The 20,814-nt window shown below is 36.7% G+C and overlaps 1 protein-coding gene across 4 annotated transcripts in view; it reads left to right on the top strand.

Moving 5' to 3' along the window:
- Positions 1 to 20,814, top strand: part of LOC135226429 (DEP domain-containing protein 1A-like) — a 47,017-nt gene that overhangs the window by 23,144 nt on the left and 3,059 nt on the right. For 2 of the 4 annotated variants that reach the window (XM_064265983.1, XM_064265982.1), the window contains exons 7-12: positions 3,963 to 4,057; positions 4,517 to 6,275; positions 6,619 to 6,843; positions 8,653 to 8,822; positions 9,296 to 9,472; positions 15,445 to 15,627. In XM_064265983.1, the coding sequence (XP_064122053.1) occupies positions 3,963 to 4,057; positions 4,517 to 6,275; positions 6,619 to 6,843; positions 8,653 to 8,822; positions 9,296 to 9,472; positions 15,445 to 15,627 (2,609 nt within the window). The remainder of the gene's footprint in view (positions 1 to 3,962; positions 4,058 to 4,516; positions 6,276 to 6,618; positions 6,844 to 8,652; positions 8,823 to 9,295; positions 9,473 to 15,444; positions 15,628 to 20,814) is intronic. The other 2 variants (XM_064265985.1, XM_064265984.1) reach the window with 2 other exon arrangements.

Raw genomic sequence — 20,814 nt, 5'->3', positions numbered from 1 at the left:
CCAAAGACTTAAGGTAATGCTTTGGAAAACCCAGTGCAACTTCCAACCAGTATACTTCTTCAGATCATCAAAGTTCATATATTTGAAGAAATTTACAGAAGTTGTTATAGCCCGAATACCACGCGCTTTGGGAAAGGACCCTGGGCTGACTTTCTTGATAAAATACAAAAACTAATGCCCTTAGAGATATGGTACCACCACCGCCCCACATGAAAAAAGGGGGGGAGGGGGGCCTTCGGAAAAGGTAGATGTTCTAGATAAATAGTCCTTAGGAGTTTTAACAGGACATAAAGAAAGATGTTGCGGAATCGGAACAACCTTCCATGGGGATCACCTTACCAAAGGGTTCTCATTCTTAGCCATAAAATATTTATTTGGTGAAAGCAACACGTCACCCGAGGAAAGGAATTCTATATGCCCTTGGCCACTAGATAAAGATTACATCTGCGATGTTCTGGTACCTGAAGCCAGACTTAATAAAAACAGTGCCTTATGCAAAAGGGTTTGGCAATCACATTTGAAGTTGTCTGTTTTAGAGTCTAACCTGAGAACATCGTTAAGAAACCATGACACTGACGACGGCCTGTGAATAATCCGCAGGCGTGCACAAGCCCTTGGGATTGAGGTGAAATAAGACTCAGATAGATTTATACCAAACCCAAGAAGAAAAATCTTTTTCAGAGCTGACTTAGTGGTTGTTATTGTGGCAACTGCCAAGCCTTGTTCGAATAAAGTCATTGTCATTACTTTGACATTTGATTCCCTGAGAAATGTAGGCAATTGTTTAACTGCTGAACCATACTGGCGAAGTGTAGATTCTCTTTTGTCTGACTCCAAGAACAAAATGTTCTGTGGATCAATGTCCCCTACCCTCCTACCTGCAAACTTCATGAAATCCATAAAGATAGGGTTTGTGAAGACCTGAGGAATCGAACACAGTCACCGTTTGAACTTGTTGCGACAGCCTCAAGCCCGGGAGAGGGTGAGGACGAAGACCTAGTTCCAGGAGAAGGGGAAACCAATTGTTCTTGGGCCAGTAAGGAGCTATGAGAGCCACCTGACCTTTGAAGGATTTCAACTTGTGCAGCACCTTCAGGAGAAGGTTCACTGGAGGGAATAAATAAACATCCCTCCACTGGTTCCAACCTATACTCAGGGCGTCCGTAGCGTATGCTAGAGGGTCCATATTTGGGGCTACGTAAAAAGGCAGCTTGTGGTTTGCCCCTGTAGCAAACATATCTACTTTCAGACCCGGTACTCTCCTACAAACCCTCTTGAAGGATTCCTGGTCCAGTGACCATTCTGACTCCAGGGGGACTGACCGGGACAGTGCGTCTGCTACTACATTGTGGACTCCTGCCAGATGGGTAGCCGATAGATGCCAGGTGTTCTTGTCAGCTAGAGAAAAAGTTGCTATCACCACGTGGTTCACATGACTTGACTTTAAACCACCTCTGTTTATACCGTGTATCACTACCACACTGTCGAGAGCCAATCTGATATGAGTCTCCTCCGGAGGACGGAGCTTCATTAAGGTCAGAAACACTGCCATAGCTTCCAGGATGTTGATGTGAAGCTTTTGGAACTGAGGTGACCAAGTTCCCTGAACCTTGTCGTGCTGTGAATAACCTCCCCAACCTGACAGTGATGCGACTGTATGCACCAGTAGGGACGGGGGAGGGAACTGCAACTGTAACTCTTTGGCTAGGTTTTCGGCCATTGCCCATGGACGTAGACGTTCCTTGGGAATCAGAGGTACCTGGCCGAACTTGTCGCGACACTTGGCATTGGCCTTTGAACGTCAAACTCGATTGATGTCCTTGAGCTTGGCTTTCAACAGAACGTCTGTGACTGAGGCAAATTGGAGCGAGCCTAGGATCGTCTCCTGATTCCTTCTCGAAGCCTTTTTGCATTTTAAGAATTGGCTTGTTACCTTGGCATCCCCTTCCCTGATGGAATGGAAAGATTGTGTGAATCCAAGCCCCAATGGATACCTAGCCACTGGAACTTGGATTCTGGGGCCAATCGGGACTTGGTCCTGTTGATCTTGAACCCTATATATTCCAGGAACGATATGACCTCGTCCGTGGCTTTCATATACTTGCCACCACCAATAAAACCTGAGACCTTAGCTCCTGCACCACTACCACCGCCAGTTTCGTGAAAACCCTTGGGGCTATATTCAGCCCGAAGGGCATCACCTTGAAGGAATAGGCTTCTTTCCCTAGTTTGAAGCCCAGGAAAGAAAAAAGGGAAAATTCTTGAATGAAATAAACCAAACTTAAAAATAACAGGGGGGGGGGGGGGGGTGGATAAACGGTGAAGCACGAAATAAAGAAACGTGCTCGAATGAAGACCCCCGTGAAAAACATGAAAATAACAAAACATAAACGAAAATAGGATCGACTAAAAACTGCCACCCAAGAAATAAATAGATATAAGTACTGAAATATCACATGTTACAAGCAGAGAGGAATAACACTCGAAATCGGTACAATTCAAGGATAAGCCGTAAAGACGACTTGCCGCCCGCCCGCTACTTATAAGTGAAGTGACGCCTAATAAAATCCTAAATAAAGGCAAAACGAAAGGCAAATTCACTCTAAATATTGAAAAAGGGCGGAACCAGTACTTAACTTGGGTGAAGAGGTAGATTGACGATCCGTAACCAAGAATAAAAATAAAAGAACAAATAGCTATATTCGAACGTACGAAACAATATGGCTATCGAAAAGTATAACGTCACAGACGCCTTCAACGGGGTAGCTAGGTGTGACCTATGGGTCGGCTCCCCGTATTTAGGGTCTTTTGATGAGGAAAAGGCTAATTGGAGGGGTTGCTGTGGTAGTGTTTAACACCCGCCCCAGTTTTATACCGACACCTTTTATATAGGTGAGCGAGTCAGAAGCTTCTGACATATCCAATTTAGCAGTTCTCTGGTATTATAGCAATATTTTACTAGAAATAGTGCTAAAGCAGACATATTTCACTGGGTGACACGGCTTCCTCGCCCAGAAATAGATTTTTCCTACGTCAAAATCCCTTTTTACGTCCGTGTGTTTCGAATTCATGTGTCATTTTGTGGTAATATTTTCTCTGTGTTGCTTTGATCGTTTTACAGTTTGTTATATACCAAAATTATTGCAATTTAGTGTACAATACAACGAAAAAAAATTAACTCATTAGCTTTAACCGTTTTGCTCACAGCGCGATTTGTATACAATTATATATATGAGATTTTATTTTGCGCTGTCATATATTCCAATATTTATATATGATAATGATATTTTTTTCATTTCTGATGGTTGCATACTAAACTTCAGGCAATGACAAAAAAAGGAGCCATAAATGAATTCTTAATCTTAAAAACTAAGCGTGCTGTGATCTTTTGAAAAAAGTTTTTTTCCGCTTCAGCACTAACTCCTGAACGCCGCCGGCATACGAGAGACACTTTGGTAAATAGCGTCTCGGCGTTTAAGGGTTAAAAAAGGATGATATTTCCAGGTTGCCCGTTAAAATTCTTTCTTTGGATTTGGATTTAGCGTTTTTTCTTCTTCTTCTTCTTCTTCTTCTTCTTCTTCTTCTTCTTAGCCTCATTTGGATTATCCTCTGTTGGGTTTAACTCTTCAACACAGACATCTGTGGATATAACTTTATTGATCTCTTAGGAAAATTAAAATTATTTTAATTTTTTTAAACGTGCCACAGAATTAAAAAAATTTCTACTGGTGTATACTGAATGATATCAGATGTATATTTTATAAGTAAAGATGTATCAGGTCTAATTATTACACTTTCAAATATGATTGCAATGACCTGATGGACTGTACATAGTAGAAATCATTGTCATATTTGTGAAGATTATGACAGCCCAAGATAGCGTTTTATATCTACGTAGTGATAAGTAACCTGAAAAGCTTTGTCAATGTTTAAAACCAATTTTATTCTTCTATTTTGAACAGGGCCGAATGCAGCAGATGCAACGTGTAACATTCCAAACTACCCTGGTGTTGAAAGAGATGTTTTCAAGATTGTTCGGGATTTTTTTACAAATTTGGCAAGTATTTTAAGATTTAAGATTGGTATTCTTTATAGCTTTAGCAAGTATCCAAGACTCAGATTTCTTACTTGGTAAGTCTAGAGCAGTGGTTCCCAAACTTTTTTCTGTTATTTCCCCCTCCACCCAGTTCAACCATCCAGATTTCCCCCTTCATGTGTATGAGGGAAAGAGTAGTTAAAACACACTGTGACTATTTACTAATTTATTTTTCAAATGTACAAATATACTGATAAACATATAGTTACAAAGTAAAGCGGATAGAGAGCGGTTAGTAACAACTAACTGTGTAATCGCATAGCCATAGAGAGCGGTTAGTAACAAATAAAAGGACTTTTGTTTACTCTTCTACTTTAGAATTAAATTAGTGAGATTTTTTTATTTAGTTGGTAGTGTAATTATTTCCCCCCTGGTAGTTTCAAATTTCCCCCAGTAAAGTGATTTTCTTCTTTTTTTCAGGTGGTTCCATTAGTACCTTGTGAGCTGTATGATGCCGTCATCAGACTATATATTGGAGCTGAATTTTTAGATATTGCTTGTAGATCATCCAGTTCAGATGGGAAAAGTAGTGTGACATGTAAAGGAAATGAAGGGAGCTACATACACAACAATCTGGAAGGAAGTGACTCTGTGGAAAATCTGATTTTGAATATGAGTATTTCCAGCCAACAGAAAACCTCCACCCCATGTCTGGAAACTGGAGGCCTCGCTTACGATGCGAATAACTCACATCACAGCAAGACTAAAATGTATCGAAGGGTAGAATCAGAAAAGAAAGTTGGAAGTGAACTTTATACTCCTGTACTCCCTCATAAGGATTTTGAGAATTTGTCAAACCCTCAGTCACTGAAGTTGCAGAAATTGAAAAATTACACAGATTTCAAAGAGGATAATCTGTACCCAACTCTTTTAGAAGGGAGCTGTGAAACTTCTAGTCTTGGGCTTTACTATAATAACTTAGATAAGTCTAAAAATGGCAGTTTCCCTGCGAAAGTTTTTGGTGAATCTGTAGTTTCAAAACAAGCAGAGACAGTGAGATCTGTGAAAACAAATGATCTTGCCAGGAGAATGAAGAAAGAGAATAAAGAAACAGCTGTTGAAAACTTCAATATTCTTAAGAGTAATGAAATTGAAGGATTTTCTCTGCCTCAGAACTGTTGCTTTGAGACAGCCTTTACATCTGATAGCCCAAAAACTCGTATCATTCCTCAGAAATCTGTAGACACTGTGCACTTGAAAGATAGGGAAAGAAACATTGGAAATTCCCGCCCAAGACCCGTGAGTATCGCAGTAACATCTTTAGCAGGACTGGATGTTCATTCTTCTGACATTCACTACCCTTGGGATACTACTATGGGAGAAAATATGACAGATGCCTTAGACATGATGAGTAAATCTAGTGTTTTATCTTCAACTGTTAGTGGTAAGTATGTGACAGCTCCCATCAACTCCCCTTTAAGTCGCTCAAGATCAGCAGGAAATTTGCGAAGTCTAGTCGAGTGTAACACCTCTCAGAAACCCTCTGAATCTCCTGCAGTCAGTAGCAATCCTTATAAATCTTTGGCTAATAGATTGTTGGATTCAGTGAAGAGAAAATCTTCCCAAAATACATCCATTTGCCAAAAGCAAATTAATCACAATCGAAGCCTCAATGAAAAGCATTCTGGGAGCAAGATACGTCATCTCCGAACTAAATCTGGTGGGTACATGAACCCTGTTCTAGTTACTGGGTCAGATAATGATGAAGTAAGGAGTATTCAGTCTTATGTTTCTGATAAAGAGAATAATCCTAGGGCAAGTCATTTCCGAACCAAATCGGGAGGGTTTTTGAATTTGGCATTAGCACCATTGCAGCATAGTGTGGACCAGATGGATTCCTTTGAAACTATTTCTTCTGCACCCACTGTGAACACAGATTTGTCCCTCCATGATGGCATTCCCACCTCTAATTCACAGTGTTCCAGTTATCATGGTTACTGCAAGCCCACAGATTCTGCCAACCAAAGTCGAAGTCGAATTTCCACACCTGACGGTTGCCTCAGTCATGTCTTGTCATCCTCTTCCTCCATTGGTTCATCTGGTAATAGTATTTACTATTCTGTATGTTCACACGCAAGCAGAAATAATACACCAACTCTACCTGATCATCCATTTTCAGAAAGAGGAAGGCGTCCAATTAGGGACAGTGACAGTGTTTGTTCTTCTCACAAAGCTGTAGGTAAGGAAGCTATTATTTTTTCCACCTGTAATCTCTTATTTTGTTTCTTAGTGTCATTACTAAGACTAGTCCTTATTGTTCTTATTAGCAAGTAAATTCAAACTTAAAATAATAACAGTGGATTTAATTATTGTAAGGTATCTCAGGTTAGTCTATTTTGGTGGTGTTGCAAAGTGATTTTTGAAGAAAATTTTCAGTGACTGCTCATATAACAACACTGAGAAAATGAAGTTTTGAATAGAGTAGATAATACTTTACTTCTATGGAGGGTTCTTTTGTCACATCATACTTTTATATCAAGTGGTTTTTGCATGGCTAATTGACATGCTTCATATGTTTACAGGGAACGAAGCATCCACTTCTTCAGCTGATGTAGAACTTTCAAAGCGCCTTTCTCTCTCAGCCAATGAACTCAGTGATGGTTGGGCTGATAGGACCCCTTATGGACAGGTTCCACCTTACGCACAGGGCGGAGTGTGGCGTCATTATCATTCCTCCCCAAGTAAGCGGCTGATTGGAAGGAAAAGAGGGACAGAAAGTTTCTTTGGGAGCAAAGCTTGTTTGCCTGGTATGCTTCAGCTGCTAATTGCATGTTATTGATTTTTGACATTTTACCCTTTCATAAAGCTCTGCCTCTAACACCAAGTCATGTGTGATCTGATTAACAAATTAGCCACATTTACACAGTTTGGAAGAAATTTGTAAGGTCCTAACCTCATGTCCTTGGGTGAATATTGTTGCATTATCTAAATTTTTATTACTGATACCAAAATACTTTTTTATTGAGAGTGCTGACAAATTTTTAATGAAAAAGAAGGACAAACCATTGTTAACAATTACCATTTACTGATTTTCATTGTTTGACCATAACTGATTGTCAAGCCTGAAGTAAATTTATAACTCACTGCCTGTAAACATGAACATTTTCTTTTCTGTTTTGCTTTAATATGCTTTGCTTTTGAACAGGACCTCACTGAGACAAAACTGTTGCAAAGGCTAAGCACATTCTATGTGTGATTTTGTTTATTGGAGCATATGATTTTTTTAGATTTAATTATATCAATATAACTCCATTATGTATAGGCATGTTTTTTTTATCAAGAAAGGTTCTCACAGAAATTCTTAGAAGGGACAAATCAGTGTATTGTTTGATTTAGCTCTGACATCAAGAATGTATAGCAGAATTTAGTCCAAAGACTGATAGTAATTAAGAGAGAAGATCTGATCGGAGCATAAGGTAAAATATAGGGAAAATTCGTCCCATCATGACACTGGGGTGCTGTAATGGGATGATGAGAGAAGGATTACCCAGATGATGATTAAAATTATGGTTCTCACCTTCATCTATTTTTCTAGAGTTTTCATTAATGAAGGAGACATATAGTACTTTTTAATAAATTTATTTTAAAAACAAAGTTTTCAAATATGTTTTGAATTCATATGGAAAGTTTTGTGTTCAAAGTATGTAGAGTAATATGCTCTCATTCAAATAGTGAAAACTGAACTCATTTTGGTAATAACAATGAAAAATATATATACATCCTTTTGTGATACGTTTTCTCTAAGTATCTGTTTTTGCATTTCTTAGCTATACACCAGTTACATATTTATTGCCTATTGTTTTGGTGTGCAGTTAAGTCTTTGGATACTTAATGTGTTAACCATGGGCTTTAGCCTTAGTTTGGAATGCATTAATTGCATCTTATTTCACAATAAATGCATTGGTGGAATTTGGCTCATGTGCATGATTTTTTACCAAAATTATAACATTAACATGTTTATGATAAAGAACTCGCTCAAATGCATACATGGTAGTCATAAGAAATATTACTTCATTCTTCTGTAAAATCCCTTTGCTGTGTATTAAAATTATAATAAAAAAAATTACAACCTCATTAATATAATTGCCAATTCAAATACTGTATGATTCTTAGCTGGCAAGGAAGATCTTGCCGGGGGAATCACAGCCTTACTTCCTAGAGCTTGTACTTTATTGCCTGGTCTAAAGTAAAACTGATTCTTTCTTGTCTACTCCGTTACTTGCAGAAAACATATTTTAAGCACCAGACACCTTAGTTGTTTTGCCAGTGTATGGAGTTAAATTGATGAATCTTGGTGCTGTAGTCTGCTAAATATGGATAATGTATTTGTTGGCAGAAATTTATTTTATGGACTCCTTTTGCTTTGATTTAAAAAAAAAAATAGTAGTAGTATAGGAGTACTTAAACAGTGTGATTGATAATTCTAAATATGAGTAAGCTAGACCTGCAAGAATCATCTTTTGACATATCAGTTTTGTTAAACTACCTAATAATGGTAAGTATATGAGTAAATTTGGTTAAAATATATCATTGTATAGTATGCTCTTTTTCACCAGGACTCCTAACTAGAGAAGGGAAGGAGGCAGCCATCACTTCCATACAACTCATGATATTGATGCTTGAACCAGTTCGACGTAGAAAACTGCATCTTCTTTTGAGAATGATGAAGAAGATGTCACATAATGAAAAGCTGGCTATCTCAGATAAACAGACTACAAGGGCTATGGTAAATGTTTGTGTTTTATATCAGGGATCTCAAAGTACATATATTTTGTTTTAGTTACCTGAATGTTGTCAGTGTGGTTGTTTGCCAGTTGTTGGTTGTGACCTGAGAGACTGTTTGAATACTTCTTCTTTGCATATTGTATCACTGTGTGGTCTTATTTTGTTGATCTGCTACTTAGATTCAGCCAGCTTATGCTGGCACAGGTGCTTGCTCTTCAGCAGCCTGTAAGTCGCATGTCAATCTACATTCAGTACTTGTAGAGATTCATGACCTTCGTGTACCTAGATTTTACCAGTAAAGGTTGATAGTGTTATTTTCTAAGGGTAATACTTGTAATATGTGAATTGTTGTGGGATTTCTTTAAAATTACAGTATTTTGGCAAAATATAAAAATGTTGAATGCTATCACTTATATTTTCATTTTTGACTCTCTTTTAGCTTATTGTTCTTAAAATGACTAAATACTTTTGCAGGTTCTTGATACTTTTACACGTAGTATCCTTCTGTGTAGTCAAGAAGCTGACTATGATGAACTTTTGTCATTGCGAATTGTATCTTTTATGATGGACAACCATGAAGAGATTATGCGTCCTCCACAAGATATGGCAGTTGTGGTGCATCGTAAACTTACACAAATGCAGCGTAGCCAGGTAAAAGGAATTTGTGTACTCAAAGATAAATTTAGAATTTATTTTCTAGTTTTCATTTGTACTGTATGGTTTGAAAACAAATCATAAAGCAGAACAGTGTGTAGTTGGTACACAAATTCATATAAGCCTTATGTATTTGATATAATTCTTAGTTTGTAGGTATGGTAGTGAGTGGACCTACCAAAATTATAATGTAGCTCTGGTTACTGGTTATGAATGAGCTTTCTAGATTTTAGAGGGTGGGGGTTGTCTGCTAATGCTTATGGGTAATGTTACATTGCCAACCATGTCTTTATTTTCTATTATTATTAAGCTTAATTTAGCATATATTTTTTTTTCACAGTTTGCTTACTTATCATTAAATAAGAGATCATTGTTTAAAAGGGAGAATGTTAAGTAACATGTCTACCATTACACTCATACAGTTGAGTCTTGCACTGATGGTTCCTGCATTATTGGGTTTTGATAGAGATGGACATGGGTGGCTAGTAGCCAAAATTTTGCCTAGCAAGCAGCTTCTTGATAGCTTGTCATTGTTGAATGAGTGGGTGTAATTTAGCAATTCATAAGTGAAACATGTTAAAAGTGAATGCTATCCAGCAGTGTGAGTGGTGGAAGTGAGATGGTCTTTGTGGTGCTTGTAGGACTTGTGTGTCTGTAGCAATTGATCAAAATTTCCATTGCATTTTTGTCATAAAGTGCCTTATGTGTTTTTTTTGTGTAAATGTATAGTTTTGAAAACAGTTGTTATTTTATTGATAATTGGCGCTATGATAAGCAGTTTGGATAGTTTACTTACTATCATGCCACTGCTTCTATTTGGATTGCTTGTACGTTGTTTCCAGAAAAGTGCTTAACTTCTTTCATACAGATGAGAAAATTAGACATTTTTCTTCCTTGGTATTTTTTTTTTTATATGCACACCAGTAGTTAGTCTATATGAGTTTGGTAACACATCAAGGAACATAATTGAATGAATATGCCAGCAGTTATTTTCCTTTAATCCCTCTTACATCCTCTAGTTTTCCACAACTCCTACAACCTTTTTCTATTTGAAAGGCAGTAGCACATTGTTTAGGTTTAGAACCTATGCTTTTCAATCTTCTTTGTCCAGGTCTTAGCCAGATAAGAGTACTTGGTTGCCCACCCTGTAGCATTTAGAAGTGTACATCATTACAAGATAGAGTTACAGTATTACCATATACGTAGTGATTGTTTCACATGTAGTCGATTTACTTGAAATTGTAAGAGAGATGTATGCTGCTACTTTGAGTTTTTATTCTGTAAGAAAACATGCATGGAACCAGAATAATAGTACAAGTAACGAATATGCATGGAAATCAAGTGTAGATATATTTTGGAATATTTTGTTAAATGGTTAGGTTTCAGTCATTGTCATTTGTATCCACATATGTATCTCAGAGAAAACAGGGGTTTATGTTAGTACTGAATCACATACAGTATATTTCCTGAGAAACCAGTTACCAGTTGCTCCATGTACTTGCCTTTGGAAGAATTTATAGTCATCTCATATTCACTGCATGACTTCATTTATATGATGTAGACTATGCTTTTTGAGGTCTAACTCCTGTTTGTCTGTACAATACAGTTGTATATTCTTTTCTGATAATAGTCCTGTGTGGGTTTATAGCATACTGTGTCTTGCACTATACACTGAAGCTAAAGTTTTATGGAAGCTTCTACCCCAGGTGCATTTTTTTCAACTTGGTTTTTTTTTTCTTGCTGGCCTGACTAATTGTAGATGTTATTTCCAAGAACATTAAAATAGTCTTGAAACCTGAGTAAGATGGTAAATTCCATTTATATATTTTTTCTAAAAAAGATTGGTCATTAGAAAGGAAAATTGGCTTTCACTGAAAAGTCTAAATGCTTGAAGATAAGAGCTATTATTACGTAGCTTTTACTGATTCTTTTTTAGTGGCTAGCAAAACAATAATTCTGTCATTTGAAAGGGAAATTGCTTCACAGATTAAACATTTGGGAAGGACAGATACATTTGGGAAGTCATAGAAATTGATAGGCTTGTAAAAAGTTATTATTGCAACGAAATGGTGATGCTTATTGGATGATAGTTGGAATGAAATGTTTCAGCAAGTTCTTTCAGAACATTCCAAATTGTTCAACCACTGTAATCCTTTCTTCCTGGAAACACTCCTATAATGCTTTCCTGTCACAGAAGTGCTCGTGGTAGTATGCATAGCTTCTTAATGTTGAAGAATGTAATTTCATCATCCTAGGGAGGTGAAAAAGCGTTCTAGGCACTATTTTAAAGGATGCAGTCTTATTCTTACTTTTTGAATAGATGAGATGGGTTGTTTGACCCTTCTTTTTTTCTACTTTTCTGAGAGTTGGAGGAATGTTTGGCATACTGAAGTGTTTGCAAGCATCAGGTATATTTTTCTTGAGGTTTGGAATTATGCTAGTTCAGTGGAAGCAAACTACTAAATGGAATCTTTATTCTTTGTTATAGTATATGGCACAGGTGAATAATGTACACTATAATGTTGCACATCTGGTAACTGGAGAAAATTATGTACACAAATATTCTGAATGTGTTTATTGACTATGCACTAAATATGCTTGAGGCCATTTTGGAATACTTGAGGTACTGCTAATACTGCCTCAATGAAGAGAACATAGTAGGTCACTAATGCTTGATTCATGGATCAGGGATAGCATGATTAAGGTGACCTTAGGTTGGACTAACATAATACCAAGTTACAGAGGTGAATATTTTGCAGTAATTTTTAGGTTGCGAATTTTGGCAAAACCGTGCATGGCAGATGACAGTGAAGAGAACTCTTAATATCTAATCATTAAAGAAAAAAGCCATTGTTAAAACAGTAATGATGATGAGAAGTAATTAGAGAGGGAAATCCAAAAAGATTTCCTTGCAGTTTTGTGATAAAAGGTATCAATTGTCTTCCATTTTTGTCATTTCAAAATCATATATGTACATTTTGACACCTTAACATGTTAACTGAATAGTTTAATGACGAGAGTAATCATTTGGATTGCCATTAGGTATTGAAAATTATGTATTCGAACCGTCTAATGATTAGGAAAATCTACGGAAATCTAGTACATACACTGGATGCATATTCAGGTTTTCATTTACATAAAATATAAAAAGTCAGTTTAAAAATTAAACTGATAACAGCAGGGACACAGGAGTACTGTAAGGTCATTTTTGCTTGCTTTTGGGTTGGTGGTGGGTTCATGCTGTATATAATGGTCACAGACTCAAGGTGACCCCCCAAATAATGGTGATGGTGGTGAGGAGACAAATATATAGTAATTTAAGCTTTGGCACGGTGAAGGTGCACATACACACTGATGATATGATATTTCATGGCATATATGTGGTGGTTTTATTTAAAGTGATATTCACTTGGATTTTTCCTGTTGTCATTAGCCAAAATTGCAATAGAGGGTGGAATCATTCATGCTTATAATTGTTTTCTCTCTCAGAATTCTTAATCTTTCCTCTCAGACTTATCAAAATTGTTAGCACACATATCAACTTGAAAGAATTGCATTCTGCCTAGGTACTTCTGGCACATAGCTTCACTTATTTTGTGTAGGATAAGTACTTAGAATCCGGTATTGAAACTAGGAAATTTTCTTGGTAAGGCTAAGCCTTACTCTTGGACAATTACCTGCACAATCAACTTCAACAGCATGAAATACACATACATGAAAAAAAATTGAATGTATAGAGAGGATGACAAATAAAAAAATGAATAAACAAGCTTACATAGAGCAACTGGAATAAACAAGCTTACATAGAGCAACTGTGGAAGTAATGAGCACTAATGTAATGGTATGTAAAAGGAGCATTGCATTTTCCTAAATTTTTAGTGCAATTCAGCATCAGTAACACTTCAAGAAATATTATCTACTGCTTAACATGAAAGGGAATTAAAGGCCTTATGCACTGCCATTGTGACACCATGGTATCTCAGCAGAATGTAGGCACTGCAGATTGGGTTACACACAATAGTTCTTAAGATTAATGTTATGAAGTAGTTTAATGACTACTAGTCATGTATTGAGATCTTATGTAGGACTAGTGAGAAGGATTCCCTCTTCAATGACAAGTAAATTGGAGAATTTCCTCTTAAATGACAAATGTAAATGGAGAATTTCCTCTTAAATGACAACTGTAAATTGGAGAATTTCCTCTTAATGACAAATGTAAATCGTCTAGAGGATTTCCTTTTAAATGACAAATGTAAATTGTCTAGAGGAGTTCCTCCTAAATGACAACTGTAAATTGTCTGGAGGATTTTCTCTTATATAACAACTAAATTCTCTGGCAGATTTCCTCTTAAATGATAACTGTAAAGTGCAGCATATTAAAGCTAAGGAAGTTGGAAGGCTAAGTGGGAGGACACCAAAGGGAACAGAAGTAATAAAACAATTAATTATAGTGGCTAAAGGTGATCTCACAAAATTACTTGAGTTTATGTAAAATATAATTTTTTTTCTTTGAGGTGATTTTCAATGTTGTTTCAAACAAACTTTATTTTAAATTAATAGCACTACTATAATGTACAATGGTTATGAAGACTTAAATCTTTTTAAAACTTCTTAATGAAATAAAAATGTGGATGTCAAAGAAGATAATGCACAGTTAATATTTGTTCATGGACTTATGGTTTACAGATTTATGTACAGTATTTATACAAACACAGTAACATCTGTTCACACTGTGGAGGCTTGTGTCAGCGTCACTGATCAGTAAAGTAAAAGAGTGATCTAATAGGCAATAGGAAATCATTATCACAGCTAGAAATGTTTGCAGATTTAAGTGTGATTGTTTTATGACCTGTTTATATACAGCTTATGAGATGAATGTTTTCCAATTTCATATGAGCATTGCATGAAATAAAGTGACCAAAATAATTCATGAACCACATGAACTAGTAGCATTAATTGTCATCACTGGCCAAAGGACAAGTTTCGAACTTGAGAAGAATTATTCCTTTTTTTTTTTAATTAAACATACCTCTTGATTATGAGAATTGAATTAGTGTAAGTGGAAAATTCAGCTACCATAATAGTATAGAGGTAAGTATTTATCAAATAAAATTTATTTGTAACATTTATATTTTTCTCAACAGGTTTATTTATATACTTATCATTCATGTATACACTTCACTGCAGTGTTTTAAAATCCAACCCACTGAATGACCAGGCTAAACTAATTATGACCTCTAATTTTTGGGAGTTATAGCTAATTATCAGTGACCGACTCATAATTATTTCTGAATGCCTTCAAAAGGCTCTTGGCTGAGGTATTTCTGTGGATTTAATTATTGAGATGGGCTACCTTTGAAACAATATTTTAAATGGTGGCTGCCTGACACCAAACAACTGGGTATCCCATATCCTTATGCAAAAAAAAAAAAAAAAAAAAAATTGTATTGTGAACCCTTGAAGAATACATTGATAGAATTCGTAAATGAAAGTTATTTTGAAAAATGTTCTTAAGCTGGATGTAATTGCTGTGTTTAATAATAAAATCCTTTTATGCATTACAGTGCTATTTACATATTTGCTGTAAGTGATATAGTGATATACTACATAGAATCTGAAAAGCCAATCTTGTTCACATTGTGTGGGGCTTCCTTTTGATGCATTATTGTTTATTACTTTGCTTTAAGTACAGTACTGTCTTTTATGTAGCTTTTTGTATAGTATTAGATGTGCATTGGGAAAGGTTTTACCATACTGTGCTTCAATATGCCAGCAAGTTGCCACTGTACTTTATACCTTACCGTGGTCATTCAAATAGATAATTGTAGACGTAGGATTTGGTAGCTATGATGCTTTGCATTTCAAGTGTCCTTGTAGTCGCTGTTGGTGGCAGTGGAGCTTTGCATATTTAAAATGTATTGTAATTGCTTTTTGGGTGGACAGCAGCATGCCTTTGTGTTCCTTTGCAGATTGTGTACGATTCTACTCTGTGGGACAGGAGTATGACACTCACTTATTGCCAGCAGGTCTCCCAGGAACAGTATGAGCGACAGCGTTTGACGGGCTCACAACAATTTTTAGTACAACTCCTGGATCAAATCCTTATGAATGACAAGCTGAGTAATAAGGAAAAGAGAAAAAAATTGAAAGAGGTATGTGTATTGTGATTACAGTTCATAAAGTTATATTAGTTTTGACAGGAATATAGTTACTTCAGAAATAGTAAAAAATGCATGACTTGTTTTTAGTGTTGCAGTGTACATTTCAATCATTTAATAGCCTTTATTTTGTGAGCATTTGTTTCTTAATTTTTATAAGAATGTTTTCATAAAAAGGCATGATTGCTGTGTTGTTTGAAGAGACTAGTTCCAGTTCTAAACAAGGAAAGTAGGTATAGTAGGATCATTAAAAATTCTCTGAACAAGGAGCTCCATCTTGCCCTCATCATGCTGTCTGGCGTTTGTCCGACTTCAATGTTGAGCTCAGACCAGTGGGCTTAGGTCAATGAGAGAGATTCTTAAACACTTGCTGGTCAGGACACGGAGCTGTCATTTTCTTTACAAACTGTCATTTACATTATCTGTCATATGGTCATCAAGACTCGAGATGCCGCTTCCTGCTTTACAAGATCATCTGCATGGCTACCAAATCAGTAGGGTGGTGAGATATAAATGACGATATTTTTTGTTTTAAAACAATTTATTTTATTAAAATAAATTACAATTGTTTCAACACAAACCATCATTTACACTAGGTGGAATTGAATTAATTTTACTACAATAAATGACTATTGTTTCAACACAAACCATCATGTACACTATGTGGAATTACAATTTAGGCAAATAATTTAACAAGATAAATGAGCTGCCAAATAAAACTCCCTACTTAGTGATGGAACCCGAAGGATATTGTTGATAATGATATGGTTATATCTCAACCAGACTACCATGTAAAAAAATCTCTACATTCATGCACATGAAGTATTTGAGAATATTGTTTAGCAAAAGAAGTGTTGTCTCTTGCTACTGGGCTCTTTCACAAGGCATGAAAGAGAAGACCAAACCTGGTATTGAAAGAAGCAATGATTAGGTTTCAACAAAAATACCAAAACTTAATAAAAATAATGGTCTACAGCATTTCACCCTTTTTTTTTTTTAACTTCACTGAAACAGACTTAGCAATCAAAGGTAAAATAATGACGTAGAATACAAATTACATGTATAAATAAACTTTCAAGGAAATAATGCAATTAATTCAAGTAGAGAAATAGATAGTATACTATACTTTCTTTGCTTAATGAGTCTTACTCAAATAATTATCAGCTCTATATGAGTGAGACAAAATTGGCCAAAATATACATTAAAACAAGAAGTATCATCAAATAACTATCAAATATATGAACAAAATTCTAAGCACCAGATTGATATTACTTCTAACCATAAATAAGTAGCATACTACTCATTATGTAGTTCAATGTTAAATTTTATAATAAAGCTAAATTGACAATAAACAATGAAATACAACAATTTGGACCATTCAATACCAACATAACCTATACTATACCTGTAAAATAAAGTGTATTGGTGTACATGGTACAAGAAATACTGTACGTACATATGTAGTAAAATGTGGAACCTTAGTTTTCGAGTGAGGCGATCTCCGAAAGTGGCGACAGAGGAGGAGGACAAATGGCAGAAAACATGAACACTTAACTTTACGAAACACATTAACAAATGGCAGAAAACATTAACACTAAACTTTACAAAACACATTAACAAATGGCAGAAACATTAACACTTAACTTTACACTTAAAATTAAATTTCCTTTAAAATTTTTTTTTTTTTTTTTTTTTTTTTTTTTTTTGCAAATTTTGCATTTTCTTTTCTTTTTCACCACTTTCAACTCTGTTTTTTTGTATCACTTGGATCTTCCTGTTTGCTTACTACTACTAAAGGCCTCTAAAAAATAACTATCCAAGGAAATTTGCTTCAGCCTGCTTTTCACAATGTTCCTGAAACGACTCGGACAAACATCATCGAACTGCGCAAGCATACGACCTGTGTAAGCCTTTTCGGGGTGTCTTTTCTACAAATGATTGTACTTTATGAAAGCAGCTAGAGCATCCTTAATTTCTGCCGTTGTCATAGGGTCCTCCTCCTCCTCCTCCTCCTCGCTGCTGCTAGAGAACTCTTCTTGAACGACATTATGTTGCATGGCCTCCACCTCCTTCAGGTCATCCGTCGTAAACTCCTCTTGGTGCTCCTCGAGAAGGTCATTGATGTCATCCTCATCAACAACCAGCCCCATGGACTTGCCAAGTGCAACGATCTCATTAAGATCTGGTTGCGAAACATTTTCAGGATCATCAACTGTTTCTGAATCTGCATCAGCTTCGCCCACGTTGAATCCCTCGAAGTCTCAGGCGGATATGGCATCATACCAGAGTTTCCTCCACGAAGAATTCAAGGTTCACCTCGAAACCTCCTGCCAAGCTTGATCGATGAGTCGGATGCATATGACGATATTGAAATGCTCCTTCCAAAATTCACGCAAGGTGAGGTTTGTGGTATTGGTGATGTTGAAACATCTCTTGAAAAGATGTTTCGTATACAGCTTCTTGAAGTTCTATATCACTTGCTGGTCCATGGGCTGGAGGAGAGGGGTGGTGTTACGTGGAAGATAAAGAGCCATGATAAAAGAATACTCCGCTAGGATATCTTCCTCGAGGCCAGGAGGGTGAGCAGGGGCATTGTCTAACAACAGCAGACATTTCAGAGGGAGGCGCTTCTCTTCCAAGAATTTCTTCACTGTCGGGCTGAAACACAGATTTACCCACTCGGTGAACAAAAGTCTCATTACCCAGGCTTTCACATTAGCCTCCACATCACCGGAAGCTTCTTTAGCACTTTTGTGGGCCTTGAAGACTTGAGGAGTCTCCGAATGATACACAAGTAGGGGCTTGACCTTACAATCCCCACTGGCATTGGAACAAAGTGCGAGTGTAAGCCTGTCTTTCATAGGCTTATGCCCGGGTAGCTTCTCTTCCTCCGTGATGTATGTCCGATGAGGCATTTTTTTCCATAAAAGGCCAGTCTCGTCACAGTTGAAGATTTGCTGAGAACTGTAGCCTTCCTTGATCGTCATCTTATCGAATGTGTTAATAGAGGCTTTGGTCGCTTTTGTGTCCGAGCTGGCAGCCTCCCCATGCCGCACCACTGAATGAATGCCAGTCTGTTTACGGAATTTATCAAACTACCCACGAGAAGCCTTGAAGTCTGGGGTTGGCGTCGATGTCCCTTCTCCTCTGTCGTCGTCGGCCTGGGCAATCAGATCACCGAAAATAGCGCTGGCCTTATGGCAGATTGCCGTCTCGGTTATCATATCGCCAGCGATTTCTTTGTCTTTAATCCATACAAGAAGCAGCCTCTCCATCTCATCATGCACGTGGCTCCTCTTGTTGGACAAAATAGTCACGCCCTTGGAAGGTGTAACTGCTTTGATGGCTTCCTTCTGCTTAAGGATGGTGCCTATCATCGATGGATTTCGGCCGTATTCCTTACGATCACACTCAATCACAAGCCAGCTTCATACTTCTTAATTACCTCCATCTTAGTCTCCATAGAAAGCATCCTCTTCTTTCCGTGAACTTCAGCAACATTCTTGGGACCCATGGCTAATAAGTTAATTAAGTTCACACAACTGATAAAGTATACGTACGTACAAGTGGAAAGCGTAATCACTTACACGAATTTATGTTAACTAATGAAATACGTATATGTAACGAACGAATTCCGCGTGCATACGATAACGCTGATGCGACGAAGTGGCCAAACAATGCCTTTACGTAGAGGCATGATGGGATAGATGCTAACCAATAGGAGAGCAGGATCTTACGGCAGTGACTAGCATCAGGAACCAATGGGAGAGCGGGAGGATGGTGGCGAGTCTACTGAGTTAGCGGCGCGCGAGTTTTAAAATTGTTCTCGGCAGTCCGGGCGAATCTCGGACTTGACAGTACACCCTTTCGTAACCTGAATTATTTTCGTATACAGAAGCAAAAAAAAATCTTAGTCTTTGCTTTCATATTTAGATTTTTCTTATGTTGAGGCTCCACTGTACCATAAACTAAAAATCATTTCATCAAGTACCATCCATTATGGGAGAGCGATGTGACAAAAACCCTGTCTACTGGAGAGAGAGAGAGAGAGAATACAGTAGGAGAAATTTATGATTTTTTTTTTTTTTTTTTTTTTTTTTTTTTTTTAAATTCATTGATGACCAGTGAAATAGACATAAATAAATGGCAATAATCATTAGTGTAATTATCTGATAGAAATGTGACACCATGTTTATAAACAAAGCTTGCTGTCAGCATTTTAGACTTAATATCTAGAACATAGGCATCTGTGAGGCTCATGCATTGTTCTGGTATACCTAGCCAGCAGACGAGTCTTAAATCTGGAATATGGGCTAATGTAAATATGGTAGTAGGTTAGTTGTGAAACAAGTACTTTGAGTTTTTCATTTACTACAGTTAAGTATTTTATCCTAATGCCTTGGGAATTAGTTCTGCTAGAAAACTGAGAAAATGTAAGTGACTAAGGATAGACTACTTGTCTGTCTGAAAAAATAAAAATTTACTGGAAGAAAGTCTGATAATGATAAGGAGTTAAGATATGGGTGAAATTTTTTTTTTGAAACATGGTCACCAAGGAAATTGGCAAAGGTAAGTTTGTAGTCTTGTTGATTACAGTAATTGTACGAGTTTGTTTTGAGATAAAGGTCACTCAGTAAATAAGGCTTCATAACATATTATGTTAATAATTCACCCCAGGTGTATGGTGAATTATACTGATGAAGGTACATTAATTATATACTTTTTGAACTTGAGTTATTTTCAGACATGGCAACATTTCACCTTTTTTTAATGGATTATTCCTTCATCTACAGAATTAGCTAGAAACTTATTGCAATGCTTATAGTAGGGCTAGGTAGGCTAATGCATATACTTGAGTACTCACCCTTCCCCTTGATTATTATTGATTGCTGACTGAATGTTGTCTGTACGTACTGAGAAGTGAGGGTGACAGCATGCTGTACTGATTTATGGACTTTGTTGCCTGATAAACAGATGGCCTTCATATCTGGTTGTGAGTATACCTCAATTTGAAGGATCACCAAGAGATTGTCTTTAAGAGAATGTCTTTTAATGTGCTCTATTTTCATGGACTATAAGAAGGTAACTGAGCCATCACTTAATAAAATACATTGACAGTAAATTGTTCTTTTGAGTTAGATTTCCAGATCTTGGAAAATGAATGGAAGGACTGATCTTCCA

The sequence above is a fragment of the Macrobrachium nipponense genome, chromosome 14, assembly GCF_015104395.2.
Source record: "Macrobrachium nipponense isolate FS-2020 chromosome 14, ASM1510439v2, whole genome shotgun sequence".
Lineage (NCBI taxonomy): Eukaryota > Metazoa > Arthropoda > Malacostraca > Decapoda > Palaemonidae > Macrobrachium > Macrobrachium nipponense.
This window is presented reverse-complemented; position numbering and strand designations above follow the sequence as displayed.